A 19,638-nucleotide genomic window follows, 5' to 3' on the forward strand; every position below is an offset into this window, starting at 1 on the left:
GCTGGGAACTGAACTCAGGTCTTTTCTGAAAGAGCCGCCAATGTCTGTAATGACTGAGCCATCTCTCAAGTTCCTGATAGTGCTGCTAAGTACTTTCCTCCGCTGCCTTCAACTGTAAGTGAGCTTCAGGAAGACAGAAGAGATTTAGCTTTTCTTCTGTATGTAGGGCTTGCTCCATTAGGAAGGCCTGTGTGCTTCAAACCTGAGGACAGTTCACTAGCTTTGGATAAAGGGATATTCCCTCTCAAAGCTCCCCAACTACCTCTCTAACTAATAGCTTTTTCTGCTAATACTTGTTGCCTGAACGATCATCTTTTTCATTGTCAATGGAGTATTTCTTTTTTATACCTTATTTGAGAAACTTGCTTTATATACAAATGAGTAATAACCAACCTATAAACATGTCTTTTTTTAATGCTCACTTTTGTTTGTTTGGTTTTGTTGTTGTTGTTTTGAGACAAGGTTTTTGTGTGTAGTCTTGGCTGTCCTGGAATTCACTCTGTAGACCAAGCTGGCCTCAAACTCACAGAGATCTACCTACCTCTGCCTCCTGAGTGCCGAGATTAAAGGCGTGTGTCACTACCTCCCAGCTTAATGCTTACTTTTTCATCTGACACAGATTGATGTATTATGACAAAGTAGCTAAAACCCTGCGGTTTAGAAACTTGTATGGGGTACATCACTAGATAACTTTCAAAATGATCTGGAATAAAGAAATCAGTGTCAGTGTGTGGGTATGCTTAGGATATTGCCATCTAATGGAAAACAGTAGGGCACAAATACAGGAGAACACCTGCCCAGTCTACCTTTTCAAAAAGGCAGCAGTGACCACATGATGAAAGTCCAGGGTATTCCATAGTGTTTCTAGAGACTGACTTGGGAATCTTGTCAAAGGAGAATTGGATGCAGTAGTTCAGAACTTGACAGCAATTCTTTCCTGTGTTTCTTCATGAACAGCCAGGACACATTCAGTTTTGTAACTTGACTTCTTTTCTAAATGGTATTTATAGATTGTCACTTACTTTTTAAAAAATCATTTGTGCCTGTCCAAAATACAGCTTCTTAAACATGTTTCTCAGTGTGATTGTCTGTTGTTTAAAGAGATGGACTAAAAGCTGTTATTTTATGCCCATGCCATCAGGAAGGCAAACTTTTCCTGAGCATCAGCACTGTGTTGGCTATTCATACAGCATCAGGGAAAGCTTTCCCTCCTGTAGACCCCTTTTGTATACTTTGTAAACTGTGTAAACCCTCAAGGTACGAAAGTGTCCAGGTCTAGGTCTCAGGAGCTTCAGAAGCCAGGCCCTGCCCCTTTGACTTCCCAAAGGGCCCTAATGGTCATTTTCTAATGGCTGTAATTGTCATGCCCGGCCCCAAGGCAGGAGATGCCCAGAACCCACCCTATAAGAAAAGTCCCACCAATCCTCACCCTGGAAATCTCAGCCCTGGAAAGCTCCGCTCCCTAAGAACTCCTTGCCTATTGTTTAGTTCCCGGCTGTCTTCTCCCAGGAGCAAAGGGAGCCACCCTTGGATTCGTCCTTCCAAACTGTGAATCCTTCCCAATAAATCTCTTTTATGAGATTTGGTGCCTGGTGTGACTCTCTCATCAGAAGAAGTGAAAGAGGGAAGAAGCCAAGAAGTGGAGCAGAGCTGAGGTCCCTGAGCTCCTTAGCCCACCTGGGCATACCCTCTCCTAGAGGATACTACACTGTGGAAGAGGAGTGAAGCAAAGCTGTTAAAGCACTCCAGCTCAGCCAGGGATGTCCTCCCTCAGGGCTGCAACACCTCGCTAAGGAGGCCTCCTCTCAGAGCTGTGTGGTTCCTGGGCTCCCGAGTCCCAGGATACCTTTCCATCTGAGCAGGACTGCCAACACACTGAGAAAAGTATGGCTCCAAATGTCTCCCTTTCCCAGATAATGCTGCTTTTCAAACAGGCCTGGACTGAGTAGCTCACTGTGTTGACAGTAGTTATAGATTGGTTCAGTGTAGTATTAGAATTCTAATACTGGTTGTGCAGTTTATTCTGAAGGGAGTGATTTAACGATTACGTAATACGAGGTGAATGACATAACTGTGGTGGCATTGGCTCGTGCTTGCTGAGCACTGACTGACAGAAACTGTTGTGATCTTGTACAGGTTGGTATATCACCCACATTCTACAGATAAGGAAATGCAAACAGTTACCTTAGGCACACTTACACAAGCAGTAAGTAAGCCAGGCATCCAGGATTCTAACACAGATTGCTTATCTGTGGAGCCTGTAGATTGATTTCAGAGTTGGTGAGATAAACTAGACATATAGTCCGAGTATTCTCTGTGATATCACAGTCTGTAGATTCTGCAACCTTCTGAGCAAACTTGAAAGACTATTTGCTTTTCCATGGAGAGTGGAGCTGTAACAACAAACTGCATCATCCAACAGCACTTTAGGTACCTAAGTCGATTTCTCTGCTTATGGTAGGCACAGAAGTTTGCTTTGCATGGAAGGGGATTCGTCATCACTCACAGAAGCATAAATAGGCCAGCTTTTGTTTATTCTTTTTTTAATTAATTTATTTTTTATTAATTACAGTTTATTCACTTTGTATCCCAGCTGTAGCCCTCTCCCTCAGCCCCTCCCATTTCTGCCCTCCCTTCATCTCCTTCCATGCCTTTCCCCATGTCCACTGATAGGGGAGGTCCTCCTCCCCTTTCCTCTGACCCTAGCCTATCAGATCTCCTCAGGACTGGCTGCATTGTCTTCCTCTGTGGCCTGGTAAGACTGCTCCCCTATTAGGGGGAGGTGATCAAAGAGCCAGCCACTGAGTTCATGTCAGAAATAGTCTCTGTTCCCCTTACTAGGGAACCCACTTGGACACTGAGTTGCCGTGGGCTATATCTATGCAGGGGTTCTAGGTTATCTCCATGCATGGTCCTTGGTTGGAGTATCAGTCTCAGAAAAGACCCCTGGGCCCAGATATTTTGGTTCTGTTGCTTTCCTTGTGGAACTCCAGTTCCCTCCAGGACTTTCTATCTCCCCATTCTTTCATAAGATTCCTTGCACTCTGCCCAAAGTTTGGTTATGAGTCTCAGCATCTGCTTTGATACCATGCTGGGTAGAGTCTTTCAGAGGCCCTCTATGATAGGCTCCTGTCCTATTGCGTGTTTTCTCCCTCTTCCGATGTCTATCCTGTTTGATAGGCTGAGTTTTGTAATGCCTATTCTGAGGCTCCTTTGTCAGACATGCTGCACTTGCATTGGACTGAAGGAATCCCAAGGTTTGAACTGAAATTTTTTTCAGATTTTGGAAAAATAATCTTACATTTTATTTTCTTAGTTCTGAAGAAACCTGAGTAGCATTTGATTTTGAGTATAACCATTTGAGTAGCTTGTTGATGAAGTGTGTTTTTCATTTGTGAAAGTTACTTAAAAGGCATACAAGCGGATTCATTGTGGGTCAAGATATGGTTTGTATTATATTTAGAGAACTACTTTTGACATTCCTCATTGAGTTTGTAATATTCTAGAAAAGACAAGTTGTTCTTTATGTCTGTCTGTCCTTTGTGCTGAGCATGCTCTACAGAGGGCCTCATATGATGCTAACAGAATGCAGTGCTTTCTTACAGGACTTGGTACTCACGTAATGGTAACCCTTTTCAAAACACACATGGATTAGCTTCCATAAACCTTCTAGTTTTGATTTGAATATTTAGTAACTTAAAGAACCATAATTTCTTTCTTTTTCAGTCTTTTTAATGGATCTCATTATTTAGAGGTTTTACATAAAATGTCGACAGTTGACCAGAGATGCAGTGGATCAGCTTACCTATGTGACCCTCGTCTTACAGCAAATGGTTTCAAGATAAGATTGACACCAGGTATAATAGTACAGCTTAATATCTCTGATGTGGGGAAGAGTAAACCTTTCACAAGGTCTCAGAGCTCTCAGGCGTATTTTCATTTCACTAAGTCATTGTCAGCTTTGCAGAAGTAGACTTCTTTTAGAGGGTGCCCACGCAACTACACTCACTTTCTGCTGTCTTTTGACACGGCAGCCCAGCTGCCTTCTTGTGTAACCCAGCTATCTGGAGTCTGATGATAAAGCAGATATGTGGGTTCATGGGATGGGCTAATGAAAATGGCATCTCTTTTGCTGTTTCACGGCATTTGCATGTTTTGCCAAGTGGCACCAAGCAGTCTCACATGGATGTCTGCATTATGCCAGATAGACTGCAAAAAATGTGTCTGTCTCAGGGAGTCCCGTTTTCTTTGCTGGCCTTCTCAGTCTTTTTTTTTTTTTTTTACCCCATACTGCTGTCTGTTGCTCCCTAGACTATCCTATCTGTTTCTTCCCCTTTGTCTTTTGTCCATTGCCTCAGGAAAGACTCTAGTGCCTAAATTGTCATACCCACAATGTAGGGAAGAATTTTTAAAATGAATGCTTTCACAGAGGCACAGAAGACTTTAAGTGGAAGCTGGAGAGGTGACTTAGCAGTTAAAAGCACAGGCTGCTTTTCTAGAGTACCCACAGAACAGTTCACAACTATCTGTATTTCTGGTTTCAGGGAATCCAACAACCTGTTTCATCCTCATGCAAAGCTTCATATGGTGCACAGGCATACATTCAGACAAAACACCCATAAATTAATAATAGTAACAGTAAATTTTAGAAAGCAAATAACAGTGTACAGAAGATATCTGGACAAACGTTTCAATGTTCCAAACTTCAAATTTTGCTTAATTTTTCTCAGTTTAACATAAATGTCTTACCTCCATGGTTCCAGCTGTTACACTTGACATGGAGAGTCCCCGTCCAGATCATGTTTTTAGTTTGTTCATTAACAACTAATAGATTTTGAAAAGGCAGTGTGTGCAGAGTGCCTTTTGAAGAATTAACATATCAACCCCTAACAAACAACCTCCAGAGTAGCTTCTATCACATTTTGTTTGACAGATGAGAAAATTGAAGCATGAAAAAGTTAAGTTTGCTCCAGAGGATAGTCAGTGTTAGATCCACATTGGAGCCCACTTGGCCTGCCTTGAGAGTCTAGCCCTTAACAAATTTGTTGTATAGCCTTCATAAAGTCGGTATATTAACTTCACAGTAAGCGTGAACACTGGGTAACATTTGCCTGAGACGCCGAGACAGGAAGAGCTGTCTTTTTTGGACTAGCCTGGTATATATAGTGAGTTTAAAGCACTCTTGGGCTACATGGTATGACCTGTCCCAAAACAAAACAAACAAAATAAGCCTAGTACCCTGCTCTAGCCTGGCGTTAGAAGTGTAAATCCTCTATTTCTGTCCTTCCAGCACCTTTCAGACCTGAACTGATGGGCAGTCATTTCTTCTAGTCCTCATATAGATCTTTTCCTTGAGGCCTCTGGTATCTTTTAATTGAAAAACTGGAAATATGGAGAATGGGATGGGGGCATTCTTTATCTGTTGGCATTGATGGAAGGTGCCTTTTCTTCATGTCTGTGTAACTATGTAAAAAGGATAGACTAGAGGCCTGCTGTAGCCTTCCTGTGGTACGATTTCCACTTGTGGTCCTTGTGCTCTGACACTCATTTCACCTCTTTCTGTTGAACTCTGTAGCTCATCTGTTGGTGCTTGATGATACATCATCTCATCTTTCCTCAGTTATTTCCTGGGAAGAATATTAGCTTTCCTCCCGTGTGGTCTGCCACTATTGCATCTGCCATTTGGTCTTGAGAGTAGGCCAAAACTCAGGGTATGTTAGAGAGAGCATCATTCAAGTCTGCGATCTGCAGTGCTTCAAGCTCTACCACACCCCTTTGTGTTAGCTCACCAACAGCTGTTAACTGCAGCTCCTTCCTTCTAGGTAGCATGGTGTTGATTCCAGGGTTAAAACACTGTTATACAGATAGGACGAGCACCTTCTGTCCTTTAATGTCAAAGGTGATGCTTTGGAATATATACTATTAGGGATTTTTCTACCTAATTACACTTTCAATCATTTGACCTTTAGTTTTAATAATCCAATTATCTAAAATAGCTTAATAAATAACACCAACTTCAAGCATTTTTAGTTGAATCTTTGAAGAAATGCTAGCATTTTTATTTCCTGAAAGTCTATAGTAACAAAATACAGTGTCTATTTTTATACTTGTTAAGTTAAAATAGTTGAGGTCTTTAAGTTAGATATTAGACTAGTGAGCTAGAACTTGAAGTACAACAGCTGATAAAATGCTTAAACCATTTTGATTTTAATAAATATCATGGGACTTCATTTTCTCTCTAAAGTAAGAAATGTTCTAAGCAAATGTAAGGAACAGACCAGTAGGAACTGAGATTAAATTAAATTATGTAAAGACATGTGGTGTCAGTGAGCACCTATGACTCAGTGTGAAGTCTTCTGGGAAATTAGTATTTGTACTCCATGGAGGAACAAAACATTGTCCTGATATTAAATTTTGATGAAGGTTCACTAAATGTTCCAACAGTGATATTTATTTCCAGTAGACATGTTCTGGAATATAATTTTAACCAACTTAACTGTTCCTCTGTGTGTTTTTGTTTTTCTCTCAGGAGTTTCCAGTACTGAAAACTACTTGGAAATAGATGGCATGGCTAAGTGTCTCCCGTTCTATGGAGTAATGGATTTAAAGGAAATTCTTAACGCTATAGTAAACAAAAATGCAAAGGAGATTTATGAATGTAGACCTCGAAAAGTGATAAGTTATCTAGAGGTATGCCTCATTGGATCATACGAGTTTCCTAAGTTTTATGGCTTTTGCTCAAATAGAAAACTTTGGTATTGTTTTGAGACAGGGTCCCACAATGCAGTACTGGCTGGCCCTGCTGGCCTCTAACTCAAAGACACCTGCCTGCCTCTGCCTTCTGTCTTTACTTCTTTGCTAGGATTTCACCCATCTAGCCCAGTAGTAAATGGTTTAAAAGAGTGGTTTCTGAAATGTTTGTTTTCAAGAAAAAAAAATTGCTTTTAAAAAACTCAATAAAATATTTTACAGGTAAACTGTGATGAACATTATTAGAGAGTCTTATAATACAATTCTTGAGCCAATATTAAGACAGTTATTTATGAAACATTCTCTAGGGTTGTTTATTAATTCCATAAGTAATGTCCTCGAAGAGTTTCCAAATTCTTCAACCTTTATTTCATATTATTTGTCTAAAACATAATATGACTCGAAGCCCTAAGCACTTCAACAGGAAGAGAAAGATCTAAATTATTGAATAGATGGAGCTATGTTGTTGAATAAATTGAAGTTTCACTGTGCTAAAATTTTATAGCAGCTACCAGAGTAAGAATTATAAAATTAGGTTTAAAAGGTGCACTTGGAGCAAGCCAGGTTTGATGTCGCGTGCATGTAGTTCCAGCACGCAAAAGACTTGAGGCGGGAGTATTTAAGCCAGCCAGTACTACATACCTTGTCTCAAAAATAAAATTGAAAAGAAGAGGGCTAAGACATTTCTGAACCCATCAAGTATAGACTAGGCAGATAAACAGCTGCTTCTGCTTTTTTTTAGCTGAAGTTCTATGTGTCTCATTAAGGTCTGCTGGTTTTATTTTTAAAACAAACCTGGGCTTATTCGTGGTGTTTAGATACAGGGTATGTTGCTACCTGACTCTGGAAAATGGATTCAGTGGTGTTCAGTTAACTCCTTACAGGCTTTGTCTTGTGGAAATTCCCAGCCTGTTGTCACAGCAATTCAGCACTGATAATTTCAAGAAACTCCAGAGAATTCTTTCGTAAGAGCAAAAAAGCATGTAGACAAGAAGTCAGGTTTCAGACATAGTGGAGGAAAAAAGCAGTGGAAATGGACTTAAATGATTTTGCTAATGTGTACCAGGCTAAAGTAAGTAGGCATGGTTGTTGTGGAGAAAGATCTTAGAAGCGTTAGAAAGGAGATACATAATGGTCTCTGAATCAAGAGCCAAAATCAGGGTAAAAAAAAATGATTTTTTCCATTTTGTTTTATTGGTGGGTTTTGTTTGTTTGTTTGTCTGTTTGTTTGTTTTGAGACAGGACCTCACTATGGAGCCCAGACTGTCCTCAAACTCATAGCAGGCTTTCTGTACACTGTCAAGGTTAGCTAAAAGGAAACATTTTTAGGTAAATGACAAGATGTATCTGGTATATGTATGTGGTAAAAGAAGAGAAATTGTCTGCTGTAAGGGGAGGGGTAGGAAGGCTTTGGACCATAGCAGAGTACCATAGCAGATCCAAAACCAAGAAAGAGTACAGATACAGTGAAAAGAAGAACAATCCCTAACGAACAAGACAATCTCCACTGAGGGTTCTTAAGACTTGCCATTTGTAGTGGGTCATGTCAGGACAGTTGCATGATGCTAGTATCGTCTGATAGAACTTTCCCACAGCTGAGGACTAACAAAGTGGATATGCTGAGAGACTCAGTCAGTGACAGAAACTTGAATGCACTGTACTCCAAAAACTGTTGCTAAGTCAGCCCTCGTACTGCATCCTGAATAAGTCACGGCCTAATCTCGTTGAGGAAAAGATGTTCCAGGGAGGCTTGAGAGTCTGAGAGAAAGGAGACGGTAAAGGGTGAAGTGAAGGAAAACCAGATTCTGTTGGCATAAAGAGGTGGAATGGCTCTAAAGGTGATAGATCTGTGGCTAAAGAGAATAATGTTAAGCTGCAACAACTCCAAGGTAAAAGTTTTTTTTTTTTTTTAATACTTGAAGAAGCTGGTCTTGTTTATAATTCTTATCCCCTAAACCATTCTTCTTCCTGTATCAGAAAACTGCATTTCTAGACCAAACCTGAGGACATTCCCTTTGATTCTGCAGGCCTGATAACCAGTCCAAAGGTAGACCTTCCATAGTGACTGCTCACCCCAGCCACAGGTCTCAGGGGCACCAGTGACTGTCAGCGTCAGCCTATCCCCACTGCAGCCAGGCTGCCTTATGACATGGGAAACGCTTGTCAGGCTTTATTTACTTGTTTGACTGTCTATCTCTTTGTTTGTTTTAATCTCTAGTTACTTCCCTGTATATTTAAGTAAGCATCACAGTCTATCCTTGTCCTGGGCGTTAGTGTGGTCCCTGCTTAGCTTCCTTGTCTCCTTCACTGTAGTGCCACACCCACACAGAACATCCCATTCTCTCAGACGCTGCATTTTGCTCGTGACCTTTTCCTGTTAACTGAAAAGGCTGTCATCTGAGTAAGAGTTCCCGTTTATACATCCCTGCTGTTGCCCCAATGAATCGCGTGTGTAAAGTGCTCACAATTTTTTGTCTCTTTGATTTGTTTGTTTGTCTGCATTGAAACATAAAATTTACAAAAAGATCTTGTGTTCCATTGCCCACCAGTTTATCCCCAGAATCTGCAGCATTGTTGCTAAATAAATATTTTTTGAGTGAATGAAAATCAGTTTTTATCTTGCTGGAATAATGTGTTTCTTTTTCAGAGTGTATCATGATGAGATGTGTGACTTTTCTTTTCATAGGGAGAGGCAGTCCGTCTGTCCAGACAGCTCCCCATGTACTTACCAAGAGAGGACGTCCAAGATCTTATCAGTAGAATGAAGCATCAGTTCGGGAATGAAATTAAAGAGTGTGTTCATGGTCGCCCATTTTTTCATCATTTAACTCATGTTCCAGGAACTTCATGATCAAGCTTAATGACAATTAGTTACTGTTGAAATTTATAATGGTCCTTAAACTATTTTGTATTATCATGTATCAAAGTTTGTTTACTGGAAAAGGTTTTTAAAAGTTGTAAAATATGTATAAATAAATAATATGCAGTATTGATTCTGTTCTTGTGTCCAGCCTTCAAACAAATTGCAAGTTGTAGGCACACAGTGGAAGACAGAGTGCTTGCTTGTGGGTGCTTGATTAACCCACTCAGCGCTGCTTAGAGAGGCTTCACCCAGCCCAGCCTCAGCTGCACACCAGAGAGGAATATACCATCCAGTTTGAAAGTGGATGGGGAGGGAGGGAATAAGACTATGACAAAATAAGCCATTGCTGCCTCTCCAATATGATAATTGTTTAGCTTTAGGGTCAAATTTTGTCAGAGAATATGCGTAGGAAGATAACATTTTTAGCAGAAAAAAAATAATTACAAACTTTTTTCCATATATATTTATAAACCATGGCAGTGTGTTCCAGTACTTTACCAAAAATTAGAACACAATTTGTTTAATAAGTGCATTTGTTGTCTAAAGTAACATATGTTGTAGTGGGTATGGTGTCTACAGTTTTCATGGGTCATCAATAAATTCTTAATTTTTGTATTTACATACAAATTATAATATCTGAGTTACTCCTGTTGCTCGGCCTGTTTCCTCACCAAAGTTGTTTCCTGTGACCCAGCTAATGCTACCCTCAACACACAACTCTAACTCACTTTGTGAATTTGAGGCATTTTACTGATTGTGTGTGTTTTGTATGTGCACATGGAATGGGTCTGCCTGCATGCAGAGGTGGGTAGAGGAGGGCAGTATTCCGTGGTATTGCTCTTTGTGTTCATCTCTTCTGACCAGAGCACTCATTGCACATTGATCTCATTGTTTTTCTGCCTGCTGTCTGGCCATTGCTGAGTATACGGGCTCACACTTCCAGCCCAGCTTTTCAACTTTAAGTGTTGTTTGTGTTGAGACAGGGTGGTGAGAGTCAGAACACAGATTCTCCATCCTTGCACACAAAGTTCCCTTTCTTACCTTAGAACCATCTTCCGGGACCAGTTAATCCCCTTTAATTGGACAAATTGAGGAGGTAACAGGTCCCCAAGAAACAGGAAGAAATTGAACCATACATGCACATCAGCACTAAACAAAAAATGTTAAGTCAGATTGGTTCTGCCATAGCCTCTTGAGGGGATAAACTCATTTTTGTATTTCTCATTTGAGCATTGCTTTGTGACTGAAAAATACTATCAACACTAATCCCAAGGCTAAGTGGGTTTTTTTTGTTTTTGTTTTATTTTATTTTTGGTTTTTTGGTGGTGGTGTTTGTTTGTTTTCGAAACAGAGTTTCTCTGTGTAATAGCCCTGGCTGTCCTGGACTCACTTTGTAGACTAGGCTGGACTCAAACTCACAGACAGCTGCCTGCCTCTGCCTCCATCACCACACCCGGCCCTGAGGCTGAATGTTTTTAACAGATGATTTGCTGTAAAAAAAAATAGACTTAGGGGCCACACAGTACAAATATTTGATAGTAGGGTGATATAAGACATTCCCTGACCCACTCTGACAAATGCTTCGTTGAGCAAATAAACTTGGGTCCACATTTTTCTGACGCCTTTGGAGCAGCAGGGTGTGTGAGCTGCCTGCTTTTTCATGGGGTTGATTTATCATGAGGTCATCCAAGCTTTGTTCTGGGCTCTTGGGTCTGTTGGCTGTAGCCTACCTTCCAAGAGCTCCCCCTTCCCCCAATAGCCCTCCCTCTATCCCAGCAACACCTGTGCGCCCTGGACAACATGGCTGGAGCTGGCAGCGACGGAGAGGCCCTGGCTCCCCGGATGGTGGTAACGGCTATGTGATGGGAGGCTGGGAGCCAGGGTGTTAAGGACAGGGTGGAACTATCCAGAGAGAAAGGTTCTAAATTACTCATTACTCCAGCAGGCTTCCATGTTGTACACTCGAGAAAAAGAAGACTTCTAAATGTCATTTTCTCAGAGCGTTGTTGGTATCCAAATATGTTATTTTTAAGGGATGCCTCATGGAGGCCTTGTGGAGGTGAAACCTGCGAGTCCTTTTTGTACAAATACATCTCCAGAGCAGAAGCCAGGAGTGTTGTAGATAGGTCTATGGCATTTTAGGTTCTTTACACAGTGTTAAGTGTTAAGTCCAAATTCAGATGGACAGATTATTTAAAACCCTTTTTTTTTTCCTTTGTTTTCTGACACAGGGTTTCTCTGTGTAGCACTGGTTGTCCTGTAACTCACTCTGTAGACCAGGCTGGCCTCAAACTCAGACCTACCTGAGTGCTGGGATTAAAGGGCATATGCCATCAACTCCCAGCTTCCTTTATTATTGCAATTTTATACAAATCCTGTGGCTTAGGTTGCAGTCACTGGAACCCATACCTCTATAGTAAATATTTCTTTTTTAAAATAATTTTTATTTTATGTGCATTAGTATGAAGGTGTCAGATCCCTTGGAACTAGCATTACAGGCAGTTGCGAGCTGCCATGTGGGTGCTGGGAACTGAACCTAGGTCTTTTGGAAGAGCAGACAGTGCTCTTAACCACTGAGCCATCTCTCCACCCCCCCTCCCAAATATGGAACGCCTCACGAATTTGCATGTCATCCTTGCGCAGGAGCCAAGCTAATATTCTCTGTATTGTTCCAATTTTAGTATATGTGCTGCCGAAGCAAGAACAGTATTTCTTAACTAAAAGTTCATAAAATGTTTTTCGCTTTTATTTCCATCATAGTTTTTGCAAGATCCCTCCATTCTCTTAAAAGCCGAGTGAAGAGATTACTGAACTGACTCTTGTGGTTGCTAAGGAATCACCCAGGAGAGGAAGGGGAAGAAAAGGGTTGGGGGATAGGGGCAAGAATGTATGCAAGTGTGTGGTTAATGCCCGGAATGGTTCAGGCAGACAGTAGACTGTAGGCCTCAGCCCTGCCCTGGCCAGGACAGGTCCCATGTCTGGAGGACTGGGGAAGGCTTGTTTTCTACCGTCCATGAGAAACTAATAAAAATTTTAAACACAAAGGACAAAAGTGCAAAATAAGATTGAGGACACTTTAATCAAATTGTTAGGGAAGTTACGCTTGAAAAGACTTTAAGGGATCCAAAAAAAAAATTGGTTAAAAGCTGTGTGGATACAAAATGCATCTGAGACTCGATGAGGCTGTCACCACTTTGCAGGGTTTTCCATTTAGGTTCTGCAGGTACTGACACAGCAAAGTGGGGGAGGGGCCTCTCCTTGGCTCCTGCTAACTTAGAGATTCCCTAGAACAACTAACCATCTTAAGGACTACACAGGTGAGAAAATCCATGTCTTACTCCATGTCTTAGTCCTGGCATGGACTCTGTTGCTTTTGGATCGCTTCTTCCTAGTTGAACTGCCTTGTCTAATCTCAATGGAAGAGAATGCGCTTAGTCCTCATGCGACTTGAAGTGCCAGCCTGGGTTGATGGGGGAGAGGTATGTGAAATGGAGAAGTGGGTGGAAAGGTGGGACCAGAAGGAGAGGAAGGAGAGGGCTACAATCAGGATGTAAAGTGAATAGATAAATAAATTTAATGATTCAAAAAATGTTAAATTTTAAGCTGAGTTTGCACTGGAAGTTGTTTGGAAGCCAACCTAAACTTCATGACTGTTCTTTAGGTGTAAATAGTTCTTTAATAATAAGGGACTTAAACATTCAAATACAATTGTGTGGGTAGCATTTATATGGAGATGCTTAATACACAATAACTTGCAGTTCAGTTGATCATTAGAGCTAGGCTTACTTGATTTTTAAAAACTTTCTGTTAGATATTTTAATTCTTTTCTAATTTAGGTCATAGAGATGAATGACCAGTTAAGAAACAGGCAAGAAGTTGTGAAAGGACTGAACATGTTTTTGGAAGAAAATGGTATGTTTGCTTAAGCGAGTTTACATTTCTTTAAAACTTAAGGACATGTTATTTCTTAAAAAACAAAAACAGTTTTTGTTTTTTAAGCTGCTTTCATTTCATCTACAGACAGTGGTGAACAACACAGGGCTGTGCTGCCAAAAGCATTTTGGCAAAATGCTTTTTTTCCTAATACCAATAGCAAATTTATATTTCTACATAGACATCATCAAACATCGCAAGCTGTTAATAATCTGCTTTAAAGTTCTTTTCACATTTTCCTTGTATTTTGACTTAGTTTCCTTGGTCATATAAAAAACTTGTAGGATTATATGTTTCACACTTAACCACATACCTAGAGATGATAAACAGCTGACTCTCTTCCTCTCCCTCTCCTCCCTCTCCCTTTCTTCCCTCTTCCTCTCATCCCTCTCCTCGCTCTCCCTCTCTCCCCTTTCTCTCTCCCTCTCCTCTTTCTCTTGCTCCTCCCTCTCCCTCTCCTCTTTCTCCCTTTCTTCCCCCTCCCTCTCTTCCCTCTCCTCTCTCTCCCTTTCTTCCCTCTCCCTCTCCCTTTCTTCCCCCTCCCTCTCTTCCCTCTCCTCTCTCTCCCTTTCTTCCCTCTCTCTCTCCCTCTCTTCCCTCTCCTCTCTCTCCCTTTCTTCCCTCTCTCTCTCCCTCTCTTCCCTCTCCTCTTCTCTCTTTCCTCTCCCTTTCTCTTTCCTCCCTCTTCCTCTCTTTCCTCTCCCCCTCTCTCTTCCCTCTCCTTCTCTTCCCTCTCCCTCTTCCTCTCCTCTCTCTTCCCTCTCCCTCTCTTCCCTCTCCCTCTCTTCCCTCTCCCTGTCCCTTTCCCTCCCTCTCCTCCCTCTCCTTTTCTCCCTTTCCCTTTCTCCCTCTCCCTCTTTCTCTCCCCCTCTCCTTCCTTTCCCCCATCTCTGCCTCTTTCCCTCCCTCTTCTTCATCACAAGGTCTCTCTATGTAACACAAGCTGGCCCACTGACAATCCTGCTTCAGCATCCCAGGGGCTAGGATTACCAACATGCCCTCCTTACACATGCATGTAATTTTTAAATTGTCAGATTCTATTGGAGCTGTCTGATTTCATGACTTTTCCCTAGCTGTTTTCTCCTTAAAAACAAACAAAATGCATAGTCCTCTACCCTCGTTGCTGAAGGAGTACTCTGTGGGTTTCTGGGCTTGACAGTTTACCTCTCAACTTTAATGCATGCATAAATTAGGGGGCATGTTCTCTCTGAGGAGGTCTGGGATGGGATTGGATCCTACACACTCTGGCAAGCGCCCACACTTGGTGTGATGAGGTGTGAATAACCTTTTCATGGACTATTAGAGTCAGTGTACCTATAAAACATAGGTACATTGAAATACAAATATATGCCAAAAGTTAGATAGATATGTCTCACGAGCCCTGATTTTTTGCTATTCAGTTTAATTTCGCTGAATGTCATTGTGGGTGGAATATTAATACAATTAGACAGACATGTTAATATTATTGTATGTAAAATATATTTTACTCTCTTCCTAATGTGGAATAATTTGATTATTCTTCTTAAATTGCCTTTCATAAAATAGATAGCCAAAGCAGGTTTATTTTTCTAATTAACATGTATGTTTCGGTGATGAGTTTATATCAGTGTATTTCTTTACATCCTCAAATAAAGTCTTGAAATTCTGTAAATTCGTTGCATAGCTACTGGAAATTTCCTCATCAATATCAGCTCTGCTTCCTCTCAGTTCCTGTTATCTGATCCTGCTGTCCTCATGTCTGTATCTGACAATTCTATTTTATTTATGTGATCCTGCTTCTACTTTTAGTTTTTCTCTGTGCTCACTTCTTATTGTTATTGTATAACCTCATAAAATAAGTTGTATTATGACCTATCAATATCATTATTACAACAATTACATTGTTAATTTATGTAATAGGACCATACCTTGGAGACAGTATGTGTAATATGTCATAAGATATGTTGCACAGTATATCATAATATGTTAATATTTTATGTGTTAAATAACCTTCTAATGGATAATTTTTAAGTCTCTAAAATGTCCTTTCATACTTTTTTTCAGATGTGCTAAGGGTGTGGCTCAGAGGTAGACAGCCTATCTAATATGTGTAAGGCCCTGTATAGATTCCCAGCCACACACACACACACACACACACACACACACACAAAAAGATGATGATGGTGATTTCAAACAACAACAAAGATTTTTGTTTTTCCTATAATTATTTTTCATATTTAAGAAATTTAAACACATATTTAAACATCCTCTTGACCAAGAGGTACCAAGTGAAATTTAGGGAATGTAGAAAAAAATATAAAATATATTAGGTATGAAATATTGAGCTATTTCAGTACTTAATTCTGGTCATTTGGAAGAATAAAATGAATGAAAAGAATAAACTTTGAAAGAAAATGTGGAGTACTATTTAAAAATATGCAGTGGGTTGCAATTAGTGAACCAATAAAACGATATAAAACCCAGTAACATAGTCATGGATGGTGTTGCACGTCTTAGCACTCGGGAGGCAGAGTTTGAGGCCAGCCTGGTCTATACAGTGAATTTCAGGGCAGCGTGGCTGTGTAGAGAGGCTTTGTCTCAAAGAACAAACAAATACAACCCAAAACAGTAATATATTGAAAATGCTTAGATTGAATAGCAAAGGGAAGAGAAGATAATGGAATACAGACAGAAGAAAGGTGAAAATCTGAGTGAGCGGATGTGAGTTTTAGAAGACAGGGTGGCAGGGGTCCTTTAGTGTCAGGTTCCATTTCACAGTATTCTGTACTGCTTTCTAGCCCTGCTGTTGGATACTGTGGGTCAAAACTCCCTGCTGCTTCTTTTTCCCCTTTACTATTGTCATAATGTCTGTGCCCTCACAGATGTTTCTCCTTCATAGGGTATGTGTGACAGAGACCCAACCAGAAGGCAGACCAGAGATGACCCTCTGCCTCCTCCCTTTCCTTCAGCTTCTCTAGCTCCCCATGCCCCATGGGAAGACAGTCACACGAAGTAAGATTCAAGGTGCATTGGGAATCAAATATGAATACTGTTGTATATGAAGCCAAAGTTTTCCAGTTCCTGAGCAGAGAAGTGACACGGTCGGAAATGTGAACTGAATGAGAATGGGGTGGGAAATCTGCTCAATTCCACTTGTTTCTGGAAGCTCTTTAGTCATCTTATGTTCATTACATTCTTTCAACATAGATGAAGAAGCCTCCTTAGAGGAATTGGAAGAAGAATCTGACATTTTTGAGGTATAAACACATTTCTAAACTGAAACCCTGTTAAAGTTCTGAAGCACCTCTCCATTTTCTTGCCCTGACACCTTCCAGTCACGTGTGTTAATGATTTTAGGGATTACAATGGCTCAGTTTAATAACAATGTTGACATGCTTGGAGCTTATAAATTTATCTTGATTCTGATGTTTGTCTGAAGTAAAACATGTATTTTGTTATCCTGCTCTGTGCCATCGCTTTTTCCACTCTGTTTTCATGATGTTCTTTCTCCTACATTCTAAATGGACCCAGACATTTCCTCATCTTCTTGTTTGTTATATAGGTATACTTCTCTTTCCATTAATTTGGTTGATTAAGGTTAAGGGTTAAAGTAGAACAAATCAGACAGGTCTAGTAATGCAAATGATACTAAGATGCCTTCTATTTTAAGAGAGAAAATTTACCTCAGCATGTACAGTAGCTGAAGTTTTAAAGGACTTGGCTTACCAGCCTTCCTCCTCATGCCTGAGTTTTATGCAAGTTGTGGAAGGACTTCTGCTCTTTGGGAGAAGCTCCTTCCTGCCCTATGCCTCTGACTGACCTGCGTCTTTCTTCTCCGTAGGAGGAAGAAACTGAAGCTCTGAATGAAGATGGTTCCAAAGAAGCACACAATAAGTCAGTGAGATGCATGCTTTTCTGCAAAATCTGTAACTTTAATCAAATATACAGCAAATACACTAGGTCCTGGCATTCCAGAGTCGGTAACAGTCTGCTGGGCAGCTTTGGGGTTTGCTTTCAGCCTTATCCATTCTAGTTGTGCTACATTAGAGATATTTGCTTTACAGTGTATAAAGACCAAATGAGATGAAACACAGAGACTAGGAGAGAGCTCAGAACATGCTGCTCAGTGACTGTTGGTTTGCACCTTTCTCTCTGATCATCTCTTTCAAGTGAAGTTCACACTGAAAAAACAAAGCATTTCTTTACGTTGCAGAGTCTGTCATTGTGGACCTAGTTTGGGGGAAACATTGCATGTTTCAGGATCATATTCCAGCTTTGTAGTTAGATACAAGAACATGCCTGACCCATTACAGTTGACTGAGTGGAACCCATGTGTAGTTAAAAATGTATATATATTCTGTGAAGTTGGCTTTGGAATCTGGATATTTCAATGTGATTATAATCTTCTTCAAGTAAAATAGGGAAAATGTTTTAAAGGTCTATTTATTTATTATTATCTTTATTTACAATTTATTCACTTTGTATCCCAGTTATAGCCCCCTCCCTCATCTCCTCTCAGTCTCACACTCCCACCCTCTTCCTCTCCTATCCCTCTCCCCTAGTCCATTGATAGAGGAAGTTCTCCTCCCCTACTGACTCTAGCCTATCAAGTCTTATCAGGACTGCCGGGATCCTCTTCCTCTGTGGGCTGACTAGGTCGCCCCACCAGGGAGAAGTGATCAAGGAGCAGGCAGTTTCCTGTCAGAAACTGTCTCTTCTCCCTTTACTAGGGAACCCACATGGCGACTGAGCTGTCTGTGGGCTACATGTGAGCAAGGAGCCTAGGTCCTCTCTATGCATGGTCTTTGGTTGACGCATCAGTCTCTGCAGTGCCCCTGGGCCTAGCTTTTTTTTGGCTTCGTTGGTCTCCTTGTGGGGCTCCTGTCTCCTCTGGGTCTTTCTATATCCCTGTTCTTCCATAAGACAACACCCCCCATCAGTATGGCCAAGATCGAAAACTCAAATGACAACACATGCTGGAGAGGATGTGGAGAAAGGGGAACCCTTCTTCATTGCTGGTGGGAAAGTAAAATTGTACAACCACTTTTGAAATCAATGTGGCACTTTCTTAGAAAACTGGGAATAGCACTTTCTTAAGATCCAGCTATACCACTCCTAGGCATATATCCAAAAGATGCTTAACCATACAGCAAGGATATTTGCTCAACTATGTTCATAGTAGCTTTAATCGTAATAGCCAGAATCTGAAAACAACCTAGATGTCTCTCAACTGAAGAATGGATAGAGAAATTGTGGTATATTTACACAATGGAATAAAAAAAAACAAGGAAATCATGTAATTGTCAGGCAAATAAATGGTACTAGAAAAGATCATTTTCAGTGAGATAACCCAGAAGCAAAAAAAATGCATGGTATGTACTCACTTATAAGTGGATATTAGACATGTAATATAGGATAAATATACTACAATCTGAAGACCTAAAGAAGCTAAACAACAAAGAGGACCCTAGGGAGGATGCTTAATTCTCATTCAGAAGGCAAACAGGATAGACACTGAAAGTGGTACAAGAGAGGGAACAAGACAGGAGCCTACCACAGATGTCCCCTAAAAAACTTCACCCAGCAGGGGATTGAAGCAGATGCAGAGACACAGAGCCAAACTTTGGACAGAACACAGGGAGTCTTAAAGGTTTGAAGCAATTTCAAACATTTAGTGAATTTTTCTTTTTCTTCTCAAATTCTTCTCATGTAAGTCCAGTTTTGAAACACACTGCCTCAGCTTTCAATGACATCTATTCTTTTTCTAAAATAGATATGAAGACTGACACTATTCTCTTGCTGGTAGTTTTTTAAGTAATAGTTAATTTTCTTATGGTCTGTAAAGAAACCATTGAGCTGGCTTCTGTATACTTTTTCAGCCTCATTTCCAATGCTCTTTTTCTCCCATACTTGAACCTTGGCACACTAAATTTCTCTAAGTTTTCTAAAAGAATTCTTTTTCTTTCCTGTGTCTCTCTTTAGAATATAATGGGTAGCTAGGCAGGAACTGGTAAGTAAGTCTTTAAGGAAGGATCCAGGCCCCCTGATCAGATTTGGACTCCACCTCCTGTTTCTCTCTGAAAACACTAGCAAGGGAAGCCTCAGTTTTGCTT

General features: G+C 40.7%; 1 protein-coding gene and 1 non-coding gene across 4 annotated transcripts in view; one reads left to right on the forward strand and one right to left on the reverse strand.

Annotated features, from left to right (window-relative positions):
- Pms1 (PMS1 homolog 1, mismatch repair system component) overlaps nt 1–9,743 on the forward strand; it is a 103,929-nt gene extending 94,186 nt beyond the window's left edge. For all 3 annotated transcript variants that reach the window (XM_021644118.2, XM_060368334.1, XM_060368335.1), the window contains 3 exons: nt 3,727–3,857; nt 6,530–6,690; nt 9,437–9,743. In XM_021644118.2, coding sequence (XP_021499793.2) covers nt 3,727–3,857; nt 6,530–6,690; nt 9,437–9,601 — 457 coding nt within the window. In that variant the 3' untranslated portion in view covers nt 9,602–9,743. The remainder of the gene's footprint in view (nt 1–3,726; nt 3,858–6,529; nt 6,691–9,436) is intronic.
- A 2,468-nt stretch (nt 9,744–12,211) lies between these two features.
- LOC132648178 (U6 spliceosomal RNA) lies at nt 12,212–12,318 on the reverse strand. The gene has a single exon (XR_009586555.1). It is a non-coding gene; the product is annotated as a U6 spliceosomal RNA (small nuclear RNA).
- Nucleotides 12,319–19,638: the final 7,320 nt, after the last annotated feature.

The sequence above is a fragment of the Meriones unguiculatus genome, chromosome 15, assembly GCF_030254825.1.
Source record: "Meriones unguiculatus strain TT.TT164.6M chromosome 15, Bangor_MerUng_6.1, whole genome shotgun sequence".
NCBI classification, from domain to species: domain Eukaryota; kingdom Metazoa; phylum Chordata; class Mammalia; order Rodentia; family Muridae; genus Meriones; species Meriones unguiculatus.